The 19365-nt window shown below is 38.2% G+C and overlaps 1 protein-coding gene across 2 annotated transcripts in view; it reads right to left on the bottom strand.

The window, feature by feature from the left end:
- Positions 1–2347: 2347 nt before the first annotated feature.
- The window catches only part of RNGTT (RNA guanylyltransferase and 5'-phosphatase), a 171378-nt gene continuing 154360 nt past the window's right edge, over positions 2348–19365 (bottom strand). For both annotated transcript variants that reach the window (XM_039729316.1, XM_039729324.1), the window contains 2 exons: positions 8003–8126; positions 2348–5154 (listed from right to left, as the gene is read on the bottom strand). In XM_039729316.1, coding sequence (XP_039585250.1) covers positions 4991–5154; positions 8003–8126 — 288 coding nt within the window. In that variant the 3' untranslated portion in view covers positions 2348–4990. The remainder of the gene's footprint in view (positions 5155–8002; positions 8127–19365) is intronic.

Below are 19365 nucleotides of genomic sequence, written 5' to 3'. Positions count from 1 at the left end.
TGCTAGTCAAATAGACACAAAGATACTGAGGGTGGAGGAAGAAGAAAGGAGAGATGAACAGTATTTCTGATTAAATAAATTCCTATAATGGGAGTAGATTTGACTATAATTTGATTGAAAAATGTCTATTGTTTTTACATCCAATGCTAAGAGAATTGGAAATGGTTTGCGCTTAAATTTTAGGTTAGGTTTCTTTGTAACACTGAAAGAAAGTATTATTACTGTTCCCTCATCAAGTTCAGTCTTCTGTATTTTCACACTTCTGGAAAGGTTCATGCTCATGTGCTCCCCCCCACTGCTGACTCTGGATTGCAATAAACCAGATTAAAATGAGCCCTGACTGAGGGAAAACTGTTTTGTAAATGTCTCAATCAGCCTCCAACCTCAGCCCTACAGATCTCTGCAGAAGCTCAGCAGACTCTCACCAGGGAAGCAGAGAGAGTGCTAACCTATACTCCCACTGCAAACATTAACTAATTTATCCAGATGTCAGTGTAAGGAGCATGTCTTACCTTTATTTGTACATGAAATAGGGAGATGGGGTCATGGGGGAGGGAAGGGGAAAAGGGCTCCCTGCTCATACAATGAATTCTGACACAGCTGGTAGACACTGCTTTGATTTCCCTGAGCAAGAGTGACTGACAGGGACAGTGCTGCCCTACCATCGATCCTCAAGGCTGGCATCACACAGGGATGAGCACACGGGCTCCAAGTGGAGCACTGCCCTCACAGAACACGAGTGGGGGGTCACTCACAGGGCACAGGTTTCTCTCAGCCTCACACCTGATCACAGGACAACTGGAGAAGCAGGTAGGTGGGTGTAAGGAGGAACCCAAGCTTGAGGAACTATGCTGGAAGCACAGAGCATAGAAACTTGACACTGAAAACAAAGGGGTACAGGTGAAATCCAGCCCCTGTAGGGTTTGTAAGCATTGGAAGCTGCAGCAGCCCCAAGGCAAAGTGAGAGCAAACCTCGTGCTGTAGCATAGACAGAAGTGGTCTGGCTGTTTAAAGCATTCAGCCAAATGTCACTCACATTCAAGTTAGGAGGACTGCTTGGATTTAGCAGCAGCTGTGTGGGGCTGGACTGCTGGCTGGGGTTAAACCATGACAGAGCACTAACGGAAAGCAATATAATCTATTGAAAATAAATAGCTCTTGACCAACTAATTGGATATTTTTAATGACCTTATAAATTTAACTGACATTGCAAGAGTTTCAATGCTATGAAATAAAAATACTTAACACCTTGCTCACAAAATCCTAATAACACAGGAGAGTAACATAAAATGTGACACATCATACTGATTGAGAAAGAATTGAGAGGAAGCACTGAAGAGACAAAAATCTGCATGAAAGATGCAAGAGAAACAAATCTGATTTCAGCTCCCTTTCTCTCTCTGCTGAGTATAGATGAATCCTAGGAAATTACCTTGCTGTGCCATCACCTTTGAGAATACTCTGAGATTGTAGGAGACAATTATGCCTTACACATTATGCAAATATAAAGTCACACCTCTTAGGCACAGAAGTGAAGAGCTGCCATGCAGAGGAGCAGGGATCCTGAAGGAGTGCTCCAGTGAAAAATCAAGGCAGCAAAAACTACACAGTGTGACGTGCTGGCTCAGGCACATCAATCCCCTTCCTTAATGCACACAGAGCCAGAGAACTGAGCAGGGGATAGAGAAGTTACCATACCTCTCCTGGTGTGCTCAAATGTCAGATCTGGTTTGGCATTTGCACTGAAGCACTGCAAAGTCAGAAATGGTTGAGAGAAGCACCACAAGAACTGTACACATAACAAGAACATAACAGCAGTGGAGGCAGGATCTTAATTAGAAAGAAATTATAAAAATCAAGATAGGCTTTTTAGCTCCTGAAAAGTGCCACCTAGACAGCTGCAGCTTGAAAATGGAAACTGCCTTATTACAATACAAGTCCAGGGGCTGATCCAAGAAGGTGGGCTACCAGCTGTAGGGTCATGCTGAATGAAAAATTGTCAGGGAAGACTACTACAGACCTCTTGCACAACTTTTCATGCAGCTGCACTTAACACTAAATAGATAAGCTACACAACATTAGCCTGTCATAGAATATGTACTTCAGGCACCAACTGGTTTCCTTCTGGTTCTATCTGCAGCAAAATCAAATTGCACTCAAAAAAGGCACAGCGGATCATGGGCACCACTGGGCTGGGGTACTCATGCCTCAGAGAAAAGCCACTGAAAAATGTGGGCCATTTTCTTGGAGGACTAAACAACAGTAGCACTGAGATGTCCTTGTACTTTGCACTGGTACCACAGTTCCACTGCAAAGGCATCAAAAGCAAATATGTCTTTAGGGAAAGTATTTTAAACCATTGACTTTATTAAAATACATAATACACGGTTTTTAGAGGAATGTACTTACATTTTCTGGAAACTCCACTGAACCCAAATTTTAATTATATATTTAACAAATGACAAAACAGTGGATGAAATCATGCTGTACACCAAAGAGTAGACAAGTTAGGGTATTGTTTTTCATCATCATCATTATTTTCCTGGCACAGACTCTTCTTTGCTTTTTAGCTTCCATCTCTTGAATATCTAGTAGCAGAGAAAGGAGGTTTACGTTTCTCACGGCATGAAACCCATCCTGTCCAAGTGGAAGTCCATTTGTTTTCACCACCTTCATTCAAACTTTTCCCCAGGAGCCTCCCCTTCCAGAAAAGCAAAGGTGATTGACCTCTGTGAAAAGCTACAGGTCACAGTGCAAGATGAGTCTGACAGTCAAATGTGAACGTGGAGCTCTGTACCTTTTCAGAATCATTACTCTCAAAATATCCATTTCAAACTGAGAGTGGGAAAAAAGACACTGTCAAAATACAAGGGCCAAAACACATACATGGACTTAGTGGAATGCACATGGAAGACAGCTTGCAGTGCTGCACTCTGGAGTAAAAGGTAAATCAGAAGCCAGGTCTTGTTGAAGTACAAGATGCAAGAGCTGGGAAGGAGAAAGACAGAAATAACCTGGACACATTCTTAAAAAAATGAAACATCCTAACCTCAAGGAGAAGGCTGTAATTATCATACACACTGCAATTGCCATGAACCGGGGAGATCAGTGACAAAGTGTATGTTACGACAATCTCACTGACAAGTATAATCTGGGGGAAATTATTCATACTGAGCAAAGAAATAATTAACTGTGTTTTTCAATGCAAGATGCACAGAGGATGCATAGGTTTTCACATCAAATTAATAAGGCTCTTTTTAAGATATCATTTTGCAACCTTGCATAGGTGATATTATATCTTTTGAATAGATAATGTGCAGAAACTATGTACAGTTGAAAAAAAGAACTTTGATGAAAGTATTTTTTCCCCTCAAGTTTTACCGTAGTATAAAAAGTAACTTATATAACTCCTTCAGTTCTCTAAAACACATATGGAATATCCCAGAAAGAGAAACCAGGAACGCCATCTAAATGATGCCGTGTGCATTTATACAACAGGTTGAAACAACCAGAGAAGCCACCACAAAGCAAAGTCGTAAAGTTTTCATATAGAAAAAAAAACAAGCCAGGAGTAAATTTTGTTTACAAACATGAAAACTCATTTAAACAGAAATGCATTTTAGTTATAACAAATTAATGACCTTCACTAATCAGACTACTGAATGCATGGATGACTCACACACTAAGTAAATGATAGAAAGAGCCAATTCAATCCCTGCTTGATAAATGGACAGTAAACTTTAAAATCTGCATTTGGTTTCCAATTAATCCCAGCTCAGAACAACTCCTCCCTTAGACAGCCAGACGGCAGCTTCTCAAAACTAATATTATGAACATCTGCCAGTCTGCTGCAACAAAAGCCATTAGGGCATTCATGTGCTTCTTCATTTGGTAAGAAAGAAAGTCAGCCAGAGGATGAGCACAGTGCCACAGGACAGCCAACCCCACCTTTGAAAATGAGTGTCCTGTTCCCTGGGACACTCATCCACCACCCCAAAATGACTTACTGCAATTATGTAAATCAAGAGACTTCCTGTCTGATGTGGCTCTCTTCCACTAAACTACCTTCTCCTTTACACAGGAGCTGCCTGGCATTTGTTTTGCCATTTTGTGCCTGGATGCAAGACTTCATCAGCACTGCTTATTACTCTTGCTTATCACAGTGATGTGTACTTTTTAGAAGTATTTACAGTGGTATCACTGTGGAGAACTAAGCCCTGTACTAGAAACAGTCTCTTTAACAGAGACCTTAATACTAAGGATTTGGTACATTTCTGATCTACAGATAACAAGGCAAAGCTAAAATCAGCCCACTATACATTTGGCATTAGGTTCAAACATGGGGAAAAAGCAAACATCCAGCACATTCCCTTGTTTCAAAGGGATGCTATTTACAAGAAGAATTCGCTTTTTTAATATTTCAACAACAAAAACCCAGCTAATTTTAAAATTAGAGTAACCTAAGGCGGCTTAGTTTTTAATCAACAGAGAACACAAACAACATTGCTGTTTGCTGTTAAACACAAATCTCAGAAATGCAGGGAAACTATGATCTGTTACACTATGGGTGACAAATCACAGCCAGTTTAATAACAACAGTAAAAAAACCACTTCTGCTTTTTTTAAACACAGCTCCTAAAAAGTACGGCATCCCAGTATTTCCTCAGTTCCAGACTGTTGACATTATAAATTAAAGGTGAAAAGAGATCCATATATAAACAAGGCAGCTTTCCACTGATTTCATTGTACTTGGTTCTTGTCTAAACCTTTGGAAATTTAATCTTCAAATACCATAAGGTAAGGTTGAATTTATCAGTTACAAAACAACGTCCATTGTAAGTGGAATTCAGAAAAACAAAACAAAACGAAAACCAAACTCAAAAACACACACAAGTATTTAGAGCAATCCAGATCTCTGTTTTCCCAGCCTTGACACTTGCATGTCACCTTCTGGAGAACTGTACACACACGATGCTCTGAGACCAAGGCCCTATGTTATGGTACGAGGTCTTTTGGGCGGCGGGGGTGGCATGAGTTCAGTGTCAGGATCAAGGTGGTGCTTCCGAGTCTGTCCTTGGGAAGCTGCTGCACATCTGTCAATGAACTCAAACAGCATCTCCTTCGTCACTGGATTCTGGATGCTGTTGCAGACAGCTGGGAACAAAGAACACATTCTCATGTAACTAAACTGATTTGTTCTAGTCGGCACTTCAATAACTTCACCCCCTCCTGGCAAAATAACAACATACTCTGGCTCGAGTATTAAGCCTTAAACGCACGCTTTGACAAGGTGCTTGTGTCTGGAGTCACGAATCTCTGCTCTGCCCCCCAGAGAGCAAAGCAATGCCGTGGGCCTCTACTCTCATGGGAGTCTCTCTTTCTAAAACAAACTGAAGGCATATATGTGTGTAAAGCTTCCTGAAGCAACTACAAAACCAAGAACTGGCACGCTATTGAGGCAAGGAACAGCAACGAGGGCCTTGTGAGACACGGCTTTGAAACACACATCAAAGCCAAGTAGATGGAAACAAGACTGGCTTCTAATATTGAAAATGCCTGAATTATGGCAACTTATTTTTTTTCACTAGTAAGTACTATAAATACCCTGAACCTGCAATGCATGGCCCTTTTTTTTTTTTTAACCCATATACCTTCGTGGGGCAGAAAGACTTGAGACCAAGCAAATGGCATGTCTAGAACACCAGACCAATATGATGGAGGAGCAGCCACGGTGCTGCGTGGTGGCCAAAGCACACATGTAGAGCCACTCTTGGGGTACTTAACACAACTCCCCAGACCACAGTTTGTAAGTCTGGGATCTTATAGAACAAATAAATAGGTTTATTTCACTTTAAACAAATGAAATATTTTTTTAATGCTTTCCTGTGTAATTTTGTATTCCCCTAATTAGTCCTCCTGAGAGAGGAGAAAAAAAAAGGAAAAAAGGAAAAAAGGAGCACGAAATTAAGTGGGAATCCTACAACTACCTTGGAAGAAAGCACAAAATGATTAGAGGGTAATTGATAGCATGTAAGGGCTGGCCACAGTAAGGATGCAATTTCCATGCAAAACAATCTACTGAACCCCTAGAGTACTAAGTGTTAGGAGTCCTTAAAATCTACTTGCAATGTGGCATTGTTATGAATAACAATGATTCTCAAAAACATTCCTTTCTTTCCTGCAAAACACCAGAACCAAAGGATTACTTACAATTAATAAAGCACCTTTCTAGAATTATTTTAATTATCTCACTATTTTTGGTGAAAAGATGCTTTAAGAATTGCACAGTATTTGAATTTAGCAGTTATGAAGCATTATGATTACTAGTTCCTAGTAATTTAGGAACAGAATTCCAGTCTCTTGGCAACTGGTGTAACTCATGTAACTGGTGTATCAACCTCTGAGCACTGCCTTAACTTAATCACTCAAAAAGGCCTCCTGTTTCCAATTTGAAAGGTAACAAAGTCCAAAAGCAAGATTTAGACAGATGTTTATTTTGTTGCTATTTCAACAATGGGGAAAAATAAATAGCTTTTTTCATCAAGAGAAAGCTAATAGAGGAGAGATGATCTAGAGAAAGAAGTCTCAAATGATAAAAGTATGACTTTTGGAGATTTTGAAAAATTATCAAAAGTGAAAACTCAAAGCCAAAAGAAAACATTCTGTTCTGAAAGTTACTATAGAAAATTTGAAATATATCTTAAAAATTCTTCCTGTAGCATTTAATTTTCTTTTAATGTTAATTTTTAGGAAGTCTACTGTGTTTTGGAAGAAAAAAGGTCAGGAATAACAAAACTGGAGAAAATGAGAGGAGAAAAAGGACAAATACATATGCTCCTAAGAATGAAGGAAAGACGAATATGCTATTCATATAAAAAAAACCCAAAAACAAAAAGAGAGAGAGAGAGAAAGCTCCAGGGAAAACTAACTATTGAAACACTAAGGTGAACCAGAGAAGAAAAATTTAGGTCGTGGTCACAAAGAGATGTCATACTTGTATGACTTTTGTGGTCCATTCCTCTTTCCTGACAGGACTGTTCAGCAAGTATTTCAGCTACACTCTGTGCTGGTTCCCTAAATGTGCCAACAGATTTATCATCTCCTAGCAAAATAACCACATTGTGTTTGTTCAAGAAAATCTACTAACTGCTCAGGCAGAAATACAAGTAGAAGGGTCTAGAGAAAATCCTACATCAGCCCTAGTAATTAGCATGGTCTTAATTATGATTAAATTTCATTTTGGCACTTAACAAAAGTCAGTATCAATATATTTATTGCTACTCACCCTTGCACAGACTTCTACTCAAACTCTTACGCTTCATCTCAAAGTAAATATCATTCTTTAATTTACAATATTTGGCAAAATGTTTTTTGGTAGAGGAACATAAAAGTTTAGCAACTCTGCATATATATACCCCCACCTTTCATTAGTTTCCTGGCTTCATTGTTTGTGTATCTATTGTTGAAACCCAAGATGACATTTTTCTCCTATTAATTTTCTAGCCCATCTGCCAAATAATGGTTTTGGCATTCTAATGGATTTTTTGTTTAACTAATTCCACTCATAATGTGCCATTTTGCATTACAGCCCAGCAAGCCAACACAATGCTAGGCACTGATGTCAGCTGAAGTGATGCTATTGTAAATAAAAACTTTCTTGGCTCTGACTTGAAAGGCATGCCCTGCCATTTAAAGTCATCTTTGCACAAGTGTATGCAGCTCTGCAGAGACTTAGGCACTTGATGCTGTGTTACCTGTTAAATTCTGCAACAGAGTATTGATTCGACTGACTTTATCAAACAACCCTGCAGCTAGAGGATTCATGCTATCTAAAAACTAGTGATAAGCATTTGCAAGATGAGGCATTACTTTAATAAGTTAGGGGAGTCAGGACTCAGACCATAAATGGGAACACAGAGTGCCTTTCCTACTTGAAACAGAACAGAGGTAAAACATTAAAATTTTAGCCTGAGAAATTTCTAAAGCAAATTGTTCTACTCACCCATGGCAGTGCTGTAGGCATTTGGAAAGCTTTTGTCTATCCTCTGTCTCATGAAGACCCAGCTGTTGTTCTCAAACTTGCACTCTATAATTTTGTTGTCGTACTGTTTGAGTTCTTTTGTCACCTGTATAAAAAAAATTGTTTAGGATAAACAGATTTTAATTCACAAATTTTTCTTTCTTTTAGGCATAAATAATAGAAGATCAAAAGCTGCCCTGCATTTTTCAGCAACATGCCTCCATCCTACACAAAAAATTTGCACAGAATACATCTCCATTTTACATATGCTCAGCTACTTAACATTTAAAAAATACTTTTAAAATTTGCTGTCAATATTCAGCAATTATATTATGCTAAAACATCAGCAGTGCTAACAGAGGGGGGAAAAAAGTCACTTCTGGCCCAAATGCAAATAGGTTTCCATGGGAATAAACTGCTTCCAGTTTAAGTGCTACTGCCAGCCTAAGTGCACGAAATATATTATCCATGTTTCATCAACCTTCTTTGTTGAAGGTCTCACAGCAAAATGTCAGATTTCAATACTGGAAAAAGCTTACAAAAATAATTTCACTCTTTTCATGACTGAAGTTTTTTCTTCTTTTCTTTTTCTTCATTTATCTTTAAAAATTAAGATTGTAACTTCAAAATAATGCAGACTTTCAAATGGCATATATTCTAAATCTCCTCCAGGCCTCTCTTTATTGATTCATAGATTTGTCAGCAGCCAATATCCTGAGCTATTTGTCTTTCTATTTGGCAACGCTGTGTGGTTTGGAAATGTAGTTTATATGCATTGGACTTCGTAGTTGTTTTGGCTACTTCATCCTATGCATCCTAATCTATGATACAATGCAAAAATTTTCATGTAACCATGGTAACCTGAGAACCTAATCTAACACTTTAACAATTTTACCCATATACTTCACTTTGTTCCAAAGAGCCTCTTCAGCAGTATGAATCTGTGTTTAACTGCTAGCTGCATTTAGTTGCTATAGTTTACCAATAAAAAGCTGTACAAGGTAATGTAACACTTTGGATTCAAGATCTTATGCATAAGCGCTCTCATAAAAGGAGGTGGTTATTGCAATTCATTAGCATAATTTTTCACCTCTGTTGTCTACTTGCTCCTGAGCAGTGACACAGGAATTTACTACTGACAGAGAGATGCAGATTTGAAAAAGGCCATAGCTGTCTCCAGACAGCTTAATAGCACATACAGTGGAAAAACCCATGACCCCCTTTTCCATTAACTCGCAGATAAAGACAATTAATTAAGGAAATGGTTCTGAGCATGTATCAAGTCCTTTGTACTGCACAGTACAAGATTTGATAAGCAGAATCCTAACATTGTTGGTATTTGATCTGTATACTTGTGTTCACTCCTGGATAAGGAGCCCTAGGATTCTACTTGTCAAGTGAACATGGAACTTTAAGAAACTGTTGTAAAACTCACTTAAAATTAAGTCCTGTCCTGCTGCAGTACTGACAGAGTTCGAGTCAGGTTTTCATGTCACACACTATTCTTTATCCATTCTAGCACCTGCAAAGAGGTTTTTTGCCCTCAAATCATTTACTATTTAAGTGGAGTTTGCATCTTCTGTTGACCATCAGATTGCTCAGATCAGCAATCTTTTCCTTTGCAGAATGCTCTACACAGCACTGCACTTCTTCCATCTGCACTGAAAAGCTACGTGCAGTCCAGAGGTTTGACTGACACGTGTTTATGGATGCATTATGTTTCATTCAGGAAAACACAACATCCTTTTCCAGCCTACTATGGATGCATAAACCCAGGAAGAAACTCCTGGCTGTGCAGTGCCTTGGGAAGGTATATTATTTTGAAAACAGCTGCCTAGTGGAAGTGGGGGCAGCAGGGGGTATGGCCACATGTCTGATTTTCTGCCAAAGCAGGGAAATATTAGAAAGATCACCTGATGGAAAAGGAAATGTATAAAATTGCAGGTAATGACTTCAACTAACCACCCACCTCATAAGGTTTTCTCATGGCTTATCATTCTTCTAGTGTTCAGATACTCAGAATAGCAATAAATTAGATGGCAGCTTTATCTGACTGTGGCAATTAAGCAATATTATTAACTATCGAGAGACTTGCTTGGCCATTCATTAGCAATCTGGAAGATGGATCTTTCCACAAAATATGAACACCTGCTAAAGCACTGACTTAAATGAATTTTCCCATTAGCAAACTGGTGATCAGAGCCTTTAACAGTTGCAAGTTGTAATAATTACTTTACAAAGGAAGAAATACAGCACCTACTATTCACAGTAATTTGTTAAGTTATCTTAATCTTACATAGGTACTTATTCTAACACAAAATAACCTTTTAGCAACTGCTGGACATTTGATTAAAAGTACACGTATTCTGAGCAAAACACACTTTCAGTATTAAAAACACTCTTCCACTATTGCATCTTAGTAGACTTCTAAAAGGGTATTGTTTATACAAAGGATTGAACAAGGCCACAGTGATTCTTGTATCTGTAATTCACACCTTACATCTACCTGTCATGCACATGCTACTTTCTGGTACTTTAGATTCAAAGTGGGACAGGGAAATAATCAGATTTAACTGTCCAGAAATTCCTTCCTTTTGGGAATTAATTCTGAGTTCCTCAGCAGAGTGTCTTCTCAATTCTCCTTTTGCAGTGTGTTTATTCCTCCTTCTTCCCTTTAAATATTACAGTCCATAGCAGTATATGAATAATGCACCATCACTTCTCTTCCTGAGAGGTACTTCTAGCTTCTAGTGCTTCACAGAAGGTCAGTTAGGAATGATGGCAGTTCTCAGCCAAAATGCTTATCCTCAGTGCTGGTACAGTGCCAGTGCTTCTGCCACACTGTTGATAAAAGGCCTTGAACCAGCATTCAGCAATTTCAAGATGGAAACTCCCACCACACTAGGACTCCATGGAGCCTTCCTTAATTAAACATTTATTCCTTAGCCTATTTTCGGACAGCCAGTCAGAATTAGAATCCCAAAGGATCAAGTCTTGGACATGGGGCTGTCAGAGGTGGTGTGCACCAGAACAGTCACACTGGTCTGGGCAACAACTGTGTCCTGGGCAAGGACAAACACCAACTTATACACTTATTTCTTTTCAAGAGGAAGGAAATTTTCAGCAGCAGCAATGTTCAGCGGTCCTGCCTGTACTTGATCTAATTATCAGGAACTAACCTATTTGCCTGACAGAAGTAATTTCCAAAAACACAAAGGAGCATGCTTTGGGAAGCTGATTCACTACATTACTGCTAGTCTGCAAGGTGTGACTGGAAAAAACTGGGCTTTGAGCTGCATCCCTATTTCAGCAATAGTTCATTACCAAATCAGACTGATGTAATACAAGACCACTGCCTAAGAATGTCAGATTACATGATTATATCTTCCCTATCATCATCATCTGGGCCATTCACTGGGAAGAACTTCAGTGGCATAAGTTTATTTCTTTTTCTAAGAATGAAGACCGATAAGGCTTGTGAAATCTCTAATTTTCCAGGCTCCTTCTATCCCCTATGTTCTGGAAGAAATTAAAAATATATAAAAAAACTTAAAATATCCAACCCATTTCAAATTTTCTTGCCTGGCTGAATAACAGTAATTTTGAGATGAGTAACATGCAGCCACAGCTTATGTTAAATTAGAGCAAAATGTGAATAAAACCCTAATATATCCAGCTGAGAAGAGAAGAATTTAAATTGAATGTAGTTACCTCCAGACCCATGAAGATGCCTTTACTACCTCTGCTGACTACCAGCAGCCAATGCTTTTCTGTGTCTCTCCACAAGGCACCTGACTGTCAGACTTGTCCATCATTCCACTCAAACATTAGTCTCATCACCCTTAACCCCAAAGGAGAATGAAATTCCTGTGCAAGCTCCTACTCTACATAAAAGGCACTAACAATGCCAATTTAGGTTTTAAGGTAATTAAGTTAGCATTTCAGAAAGCCTGTGTAAAATGGACAGGCTTAAACTTTACAAATGCATCTACTTTCCCCATTTTCAAGTTCTTTAGAAAGAAAAAAGGAGATAAGCCTTTAAATAAATTTTGAGACTTGGCTGAAAGAAGCCTTATGTTTCCATATGCATGTTTTTTCCAAAGCAATTGAAATTATTTCAGTTTAGTAAACAATCCCCTTTAAATAAAGTGATGCTTGTAAGCAAAATCTTAAAACATTCTATTTCAAATTCTTTTCTCTTTAAATGCTTGTTTTGCTGCACTTTCCTCCCTATTACCAAACACAGATAGAAAAACATTCTTCAATTCACCCATTTCCATTCTTACTCCACACCCCTCGTCATCAGCCAATTTTTAATGTCCCAGAAGAAAATATCATAATAGTAGATGCAGAAAACCTTCACTTCCATGAGAGAAAAAATGAGTAAAAGCAGCTGTTGAAGTCTTACAAAATTAAAAACATCGTTATTTTCAAACAGAGAATTAAAAAGTAAAAGGAACCGTAACATAAAAGCAAGATGGATTTTAAATGAAATGGGTTTCTACTTTCTAAGAAGAATCTGCCTTTTTATAGGTAGCATGAGCAATGAAGGCATTTCCTTTTGATATGCTCAAATACACAAACTGTTTGTTTTCTTTTTTTTAAACATAAGTTCCAATGCCTGGAGGCGAGAAAAGTTTAGAGCAGCTACATAAGCCAAGAAAGTCATTCCTTCTCTTACTGATATCATAACTACATTTTCTCCATTAGGATACACTCCTGCAGCCAAAGTGAACAAACAAGTGGAAGAGACACATCCCAAAATAAATTATCAGCTGTGTGGTCATGAAGGAGAAAGCTTTTGGTTGCTTCCTAGTCTCTTACTGCAGGAGAACTCCCCTAGGAGGTCACCCTGCAAAAATAAATCACATTCTTGTAAGAACTGTCCAAATCCATGACATGTGCGAGCTCCCTGTCCTGAGGGTATTGGGATATATTCAGCCACAAATGACAGTCTAGTAAATAAAACCTCTATAGCAAAACACCACATCTCAAATTCCAATTTCTGCATTAGGCTCCAATGCTGTGACTAGACACAACTGCAAAGTACAAGAGACTTTATTTCCAAACTTCTCCAGTGGTGTGCAATGTCCAAGACAAAGGGAGAATTAAGCTGCCCACTGGTATTATGACTCCACAGCAATCAGGCAGCATCTGAAGATCAGGCAGATGCAATCACAACAGTCAGGGAATAAAAAGAAGAATTGCATGGGAATTTGAGGAAACAAAGAGGGGTCAAGACTTCTGAAGGAATAGGATGGAGACAAAAAAATAAAGCAGCAGTAACAAAATAAAACAGCTTCTGATGATAGAAAGATAAACCAAACTCAAAGCAAGATCTTTTTGAAGACCCAACACTTAAAGGTGATAAACTCCAAGGACATTCATCTCAAACCAAGGCCATTGAGAGGAAATGAGGTGTGAGAAACAGGGATCCTTTGAAAGCACTTTTACATGTGATTGCTGGTGAAGTCATGAATATAAGAAATTCTAATAATTTGAGTAAAAACATCTAAGACAGTCAGTAGACATGAAGTTATTAGAGCCCTCAGCACTTATAGGGCACAGTCCAGCACTTAGCACAGATCCCAAGCTGTTCATTCAGTGCTTCTTCCTAACTCTTGGACTGTTTGTTCAGATGCTTTTGCAGAACTTTTTTTGCCCATTCACATAAAATACCTCATGCTTTTCATAGTCAAACTTCACTAGAAGAAAAAATTTACAAATTGTGTGGTTACTAAATGCTTGTTCACATAAGTTGTGTATACTGAACCACAAGAATACTGTCTGCTGGAAAAAGTTAATCAGTTAATCTGCTTTGCATTTTTACTCAAGTCCAAACAGATTTGTAATTCAGCTTAATATCTATTTCTTTATACAATACAACAGATTATTTTATCAAACTATAGATTTCTTGCTAAACTAAACATACTGATTGTGTTTCTTTTTTAAGGAATGTTTACCCAACAAATGGTTATCAGCTTGGGTAAACACAACGCAGTTGAGATGGTTATTTAACATTAATAAAGCCTTCTAAGTGCAACTATGCTGCTTATTTTGTACAAAGGAAACAAAAATGCTCCAATTTTGAGACGTCATGCCTGAAAAAGAATATTAAGAAATATAAAATTTTAGCACTTTTGTTCACGTTCATTAAACCACAATGTTAACACCAAGCACAATAGAATCATGGGAAAAGCAAAGAAGAAGAATCATGTCTCCAAATTACAAGAATGAGGCTTTTTAAAATTGTGGATTTTGTTTGGTTTTTGTTTTTCACTTCCAGTGCCTATCACTCTCAGTTCATTATTTAGTCTTTCTTTTTAGTATATAATATGTTCTCAAAGAATCTCTCATTCTTACATGTAGTAATTAAAAATATGGCTACTGTTTTCTGATACATATAATGGGTCGGAGTCCTAGGGTTTTCCTGGCAAGTGACAGATGGAAACATCAGAAATAAAAAGCTTTCCTCTTATCAGTGATATTACAAGTTTAATGACTTTCAGTGCCAGGTGGAAATAGGTTTCTCAATGTATCCTGGAAGGTCTCCTGTACACCTGACCTTGTAACACCACTTGAACTATCTGTAAGAAAGCAATGTTTTCCTGAGCTTTGGTTTTGACTCTCAGAGGAACACTCTGGTATGTATGAGAAAGCTGGTAACTGGTAAATGCTTAGACCAAGATGTGGAAATAGACAAGTGTTTGCACAAATATTTTCCTCAATGATCACTCTTCTAGACTTCTTTTTTATACTTTTATACATCTCATTTTACTCAATGGTAAAGCCACTTGCCACAGCAAACCAATAAACTCTTTGAACAATTTTGGGCATTATAGTTCAGGCATCTACATTACTCAAAGAGCAGCTGATCTTCCACCTAATTCCTGAGAAAACTCTAAAGCTTTAAGAAGTCCTATTTTCTTTTAATCATCATCAAGAATGGGACACAGAAATTTGGGTGTCCATACACATCTTGAACAGTTAAATGAAACAAAGTAATAAATTATTGTCCTCCTAGATTCATATCCCTTTTCTCTGCACTCTAATCATCACAGGTCTCTGGATTAAAGAAAAAAATCTGTACATCTCCTGTAAAAACTGAGAAACTGAAGAATTCTGTGCTGAGCTTTGTGAACTTGGCATAGCTCTGCTGTGATGAGTTCTTAAATAAAGTCTTATTGAAAAGCAGCTCATATAATTCTGACCCTCAGCACGCTGATGAAAGCGCAAGAAACTCTCAAGGGAGCTGCAGAAACACCCAGGCATTAAGAGAGGCATTTGAGAGCAGCAACAGAGCTCTCAAAGCAAGTTGTCAGTGTGACCTTACTGCAGAGAGGATGTGCATTTGCTGCAAACAGAGCTTCACCTGCTCTACAGCTCATGAATTTGTAAGAAGAGGTAAAAACAATGCTCTGCAAGCACCTGGGGTAACTTTGCAGAGGCCAAAGATAGCTACCTTGGTTTTGGCACATCATAAATAATTGTGCTAATAATAATAAGCCCTGGAGACAGTGCTGAAACTTGAAAGTGTTTAAGTTCCAAAGAAAAACAGGGAGATATTTTTGTAGTAGTAAAATGCCACAGCAAACTGCAGAACTGTTCAGGTTATGCAAAAAACAAATAAACAACAACAACAAAAACCCACAAAAAACCCCACAAAAAAACAAACAAAAAAACCCCACAAAAAAAAAACTCAGAAAAAAAACCCCAAACAAACACGACCAAAAAATCCAAACCAAACCAAAACAAATCAAAAAACAACAAAAAAAAAAAACCCAAACCACCAAAAACTTTCAGTGAAGGACAAGGAATTCACTGGTTTCTGAAGAAAAAAAACACCCCATCAGAAAGGTAAGCAACTGTACAAGGGGGAAGATAACAAGGATATACAGTGCAGTCTGATTAAAAAAAAAAGCTGAAATAATAATATAGAAATGATTCTGTGAGAAAATATTTCACTCACAGCCTGATACATTTTGAGGACTGTACCTCTGCTTGCCATGATCTAGCTTGTGAAAAGCCAGTCTTAACCCTCATTCGTGCTTTGTTCACTCAGACTGCTTTTGCAAAAGGGAGCTTGCCCCAAACAGGGAGTGCTGCATAATGAGACACAAAGATCCAGGAGATGAGAGTTATACATTACTAGTAAAGAATATAGTTTGAAAACACCACTTAGCTCATTCATAAATTATTAATTCTTAAGGTTTATTATTCTCAGTTTGCAAATGGGGAAGAAAGAGATAGTTTGTGACCACACCACAGGGAAAGCATTTACCCCCCATTAGGTTCTCTAAACCCAATCTTAATTACTCCTCAGGTACTTACACTCATGCTACCAAGAAATCTCGTGACACAGGGTAGCTGAAATCTTGTTAATAATTTATCAGTAGAAACCCAAACAAGTCTTCCAGAGACAAAGCAATGCTATCACTATTTTATAATCACTTTGGCAACACTATTCCTACACCTCAAAATAAATGAGAGAACTTAGATGATTGTGTCAGAATAGGACAAGGAGTTTTTCTGACATTTGCTGCCTTTCACATGCTGGAATTCACCTCCAATAGGATGGATTTCCAGACAAACGTTTGTGCTTCTCACACATAGATTTTAGAGGGTACTTTCTCATATTACTGTTTTTCATCTGTATGCAAGCTCTTGCTATTGTAGGAGCCAAAGTTAATCTTTTTTTACCTGTACTTCTTACACCATACAAGGGGTTCTGTCACTTGCTGTCACACAACCAGGGATGGGTTAGAGGAAGACTCCACAGGGATGGGCTATCAGGAGCTTCCCATTAGCCTTTCTATGGAAGGAAAAACTACTTTTACAAGCTCAGACACTATCTGATGGCTACTTATGTGGGATTCAGCTCTACAAGCTCTTAACCTTGTAAATTTTATGCCTTTGAGCAGCTTCAGAAGATCAATTAGCCTGCACTAGTGTCATCAGAATTGGGCCCTAAACATAATTCTCATTATTTCACATTTGGCTTCTGAAATGTTCTCTAGAAACCGTGGGTTTGTACTTTTCAGAAAGATGCCAAATCATATCAGAATACACCAAAAGAAATTTAAACTAAAATCCAAAGTATCAAGTAATTGCAAGTGAGCCTTTTAAATCCACTTTCACTCGCAACTGCACACAGCTTTCAAATTACAGCCATTAACAATCATATTCTTTTCTTCCATTTAGATCCCAAACAACCACTTGCTTTAAGTTTTTTCCCCATAAATCAAAATTCACCACTGTGAACAACTGTGTCAACACTATGAGGAAATTTGTTTGCTGTGTTAAATTGAGCTTCAAAAGCATGAACTGAACACACGTTTGTGATCACAAGTAATGCCTCTTCTTATATCCATTCAAAGTGTTTACCTTATTACAGCTTATTATAAATGTACTGTCTAAAATGCAGCAGCATGACTGTTCCATTTCCAGGCCCTAATTTTATGATAATCATATGTAATATATTCATATGTCTACTTCACTGCCTGCCTAACAAAGCCCAAACTGGTTTCTTAGCAGATCTGCTTCCCCCATGGTTCAAATTTCTTTGCCTCAGAATGTTACTGAAAAACAACATTAAGAAAGATATAATCAAAATTTTACTTTGTATTTTGCACTATAGTAGCCAAACAAAGGAATATATCATTGGAGGCTGAATTTGGCATACTGACTTTATCAAATACTGGTATCTAAGTGGTATGTAAATTATTAAATATGCTATGCAGGCATTATTAGAAAAATGGGGGTAGAGAGCAAGATTATAAATTTATAAATGTTTTCAACATCTAGAAACCCTATTAATACTTGAAAACGTTGGGATTGTACAGAGAGAATGTGCAGATAAACTAAGACCAGAAATACCCAACTTGCTTTTAATCTCCCATATTGAATATGTTTTGGTTTTTGCAGAGCATATATTTACAAAAAATAGTAACTTTTTTCATCATAAATTTCGGAGGCAACTCCTAGTTACTCACAAATCTGACACTAGAACACAGAGAGATTTACAGAACTCATAGGAAATAGAAATTCTTTTGATCCCCATCTACTCCATTAGACTGAATGGTTTGTCATTAGCCAAGTCTCCTAAGAACCAAAGTGTAGAGCCAGAGAAGAGAGCTCAGTCTTGCTCATCATAGCTTTTACACAGTACATGTAATAGTTTTTTGGATGAATGTCAGATCTTGAAATCAGAGAAGTCTCTTTCAGCAGAATAATGTCTTATCTTTTAATGACATTTTCAGGTTTTGTATTTGTATTATATACTTGTGCTGGTTTTGGCTGGAGTAGCATTAACTTTCTTGACAGTGGCTGGTGTGGGACTGTGTTTTGGATTTTTGCTGAACACAGTGATGATGACGTGGAGACAAAGAGCCAAGGCCTTTTCTGATTTTTGTACTGCCAGGCTGGTGGGGAAGGCGCTGGGGGGAGCTTGGTTGGGAGGAGACACAGCCAGGACAAGTGACCCCAACTGACCAAGGACATTCCAGATCATGGAACATCATGCTCGGTATATAAGGCAGGGGAAGAAGAAGGAAAGGGGGAAAATTTGGGATGATGACATTTGTCTTCCCAAGTCAGCGTGAGGTGTGATGGGCCCTGCTCTCCTGGGGATGGCTGAGCACCCACCTGCCCATGGGAAGCAGGGAATTCATTTCCTTGCTTTGCTTGTGTGCACAATTTTTGCTTTCCCTATTAAATGCCCATGGGAAGCAGGGAATTCATTCCTTGCTTTGCTTGTGTGCACAACTTTTGTTTCCCTATTAAATTGTCTCTATCTCATCTCATGAGTTTTCTACCTTTACCCTTCCTATTCTTTCCCAGGTTCTGATGCTGGGGGTATGAGTGAGTGAGTGAGTGAGGTGAGTGAGTGAGGCTTAAGAGTGAGTGAGTGAGTGAGTGAGTGAGTGAGTGAGTGAGTGAGTGAGTGAGTGAGTGAGTGAGTGAGTGAGTGAGTGAGGCTTAGCTGCTGGATGAACTTAAACCATGACAATAACAGAGCACAAACTTTAATTTTTGTAATATATGACAAGAAAAGTCAAACCACAATGATTTTTAAAACCATCCCATTTTGAGGTGGCATTCCTTCACCTAATTGTTGAGGTTGGACTTCACAACTCTACTGATTCCACCTTTATTTTTGTAAATAATGAGTTTTAATAGGATGAGTTTTAGGTGACTGTTAGAACCACTTGAGGAAGCTGATAAACGCCTTGATGGTACACTGCAAAAATATACAACATAAAGCCAAGTGGAGCCAAACAACGATAACAACAACAACAAAAATAATCACAGCAGTGCTATGACATCAAAATAATAAAGCAAAGATG

The sequence above is a fragment of the Passer montanus genome, unplaced genomic scaffold (genome assembly GCF_014805655.1).
Source record: "Passer montanus isolate IOZ18808 unplaced genomic scaffold, ASM1480565v1 scaffold11, whole genome shotgun sequence".
Taxonomy (NCBI): Eukaryota; Metazoa; Chordata; class Aves; order Passeriformes; family Passeridae; genus Passer; species Passer montanus.
This window is presented reverse-complemented; position numbering and strand designations above follow the sequence as displayed.